General features: G+C 31.0%; 1 protein-coding gene across 1 annotated transcript; it reads right to left on the reverse strand.

Moving 5' to 3' along the window:
- Nucleotides 1-286: 286 nt before the first annotated feature.
- On the reverse strand, nt 287-1,240 carry LOC124871804 (olfactory receptor 11H2-like). The gene has a single exon (XM_047371373.1). It carries the CDS (start codon nt 1,217-1,219, stop codon nt 287-289), a length of 933 nt encoding a protein of 310 aa, XP_047227329.1. The 5' UTR covers nt 1,220-1,240.
- Between the last annotated feature and the right edge of the window lie 207 nt (nt 1,241-1,447).

Genomic DNA, 1,447 nt, shown 5'->3' on the forward strand with positions numbered 1-1,447 from the left:
TAGGTGGGTAAAAAATATAGATGGATCACCCTAAACAAAAGTCTTTTACATGTACATATACTGGTTTAAATCTGAAATCATATTTTGTTCTGTTATACTAAGCATATAAACAATTATTTTGTTTTATGAAATTTTGATTATTCGCAGTCACATTTTTGAGACAGTAAACATAGTTTAAATAGGATCTCTTGGATACGTAAATTATTATATTTACAGTTTAAATACCAAATTATGATACAGCAAAATGATATGAGGGCAATGAAATTACATATGAAAAATGAATAAATTATTGCTGGCAGGTTCTGGCTGAGCTGAACAGACTCTTTAAATGTTTATTAATTTCTTTCATTTTAAAACCGTATATGAATGGATTAAACAACGGTTGATACACAAATATCTGCAGTGTCATTATAAAGCGTGCAATTTTTGGGAAATCTGACTCCACTCGAGCTATAATTATATCATATGTCATCAAACAGAAGTAGCTGGTCAAAACCAACAGGTGGGGTACACAGGTCTCAGCAGTAGTTTTACTGAATGGTTTAGAACTTTGATAAGATATTATAAATATGTTCATATATGTAAAAACTGTGAAGATCATAGGAAGTATTACAACATTTAATAAAGCAACAACCCCAACTACAGTAATTGTTTTTGATCTTACACAATGAAGTGCGTAAATAGTATTGTTACAAAGTATTCCTTCCAAATTAAATTTACATAATTTAGCTTTGGAACTCAGTATTGCTTGTACTTCAAGATAACAAGCAGGTACAAACCAAGCTAGAATCAGGAAAATATTCACAGTACTTTTTCTCATTGTATTTCGATATCTGAGAGGTTTACATATTGCCATATATCTGTCAAAGGCCATGGCTGCTAACAGTAAAAATTCTGAAAAACCAACAGAATAAAACACAAAAAACTGTAAAATGCAAGCTGAATATGATATAAGCGGTTTTTCTGATAAAAAATCAATCAAAAGCTTTGGGTAAATATTAGTGCTGTAAAGAAGGCCATTAAATAACAAAGCTGCAATGAAGATGTACATCGGCTCATGGAGGTTTTTGTGAATCCAGATGAGATACAAAATGGTAACATTACTACAGACGGTTAAAACATACAATGTAAATATAATAAAAAAGTAAAAATATCTGTATTTGTTCAGATCCACATACCCAGACAGAGCTATGTAGGTAATGTTTATCTGGTCATCCATGAATGTAGTTTTACAACCTACAAAAATTATTATTATTCATTAGTCAAACACATCAAGTTCATGTTAAATATGATACAGTTTCATCAACATCCAATTCCCAATGCATGTCATTACCTGAATTTGAACTTGGTGTATTATGACCAGTAAAGTTAACAAGAATGCAATCTGAGTCTGTCGAAAGCTTTTTGTATAACACCTTTCCCCAAAGACTAAAATCCCTAAAGGACC

This window comes from Girardinichthys multiradiatus, chromosome 7 (genome assembly GCF_021462225.1).
Source record: "Girardinichthys multiradiatus isolate DD_20200921_A chromosome 7, DD_fGirMul_XY1, whole genome shotgun sequence".
Classification (NCBI taxonomy): Eukaryota; Metazoa; Chordata; class Actinopteri; order Cyprinodontiformes; family Goodeidae; genus Girardinichthys; species Girardinichthys multiradiatus.

Bases quoted from the DNA above. Each gene is read 5' to 3' on its own strand.
- LOC124871804 (XM_047371373.1), bottom strand. From the start codon at position 1,219: ATGGATGACCAGATAAACATTACCTACATAGCTCTGTCTGGGTATGTG.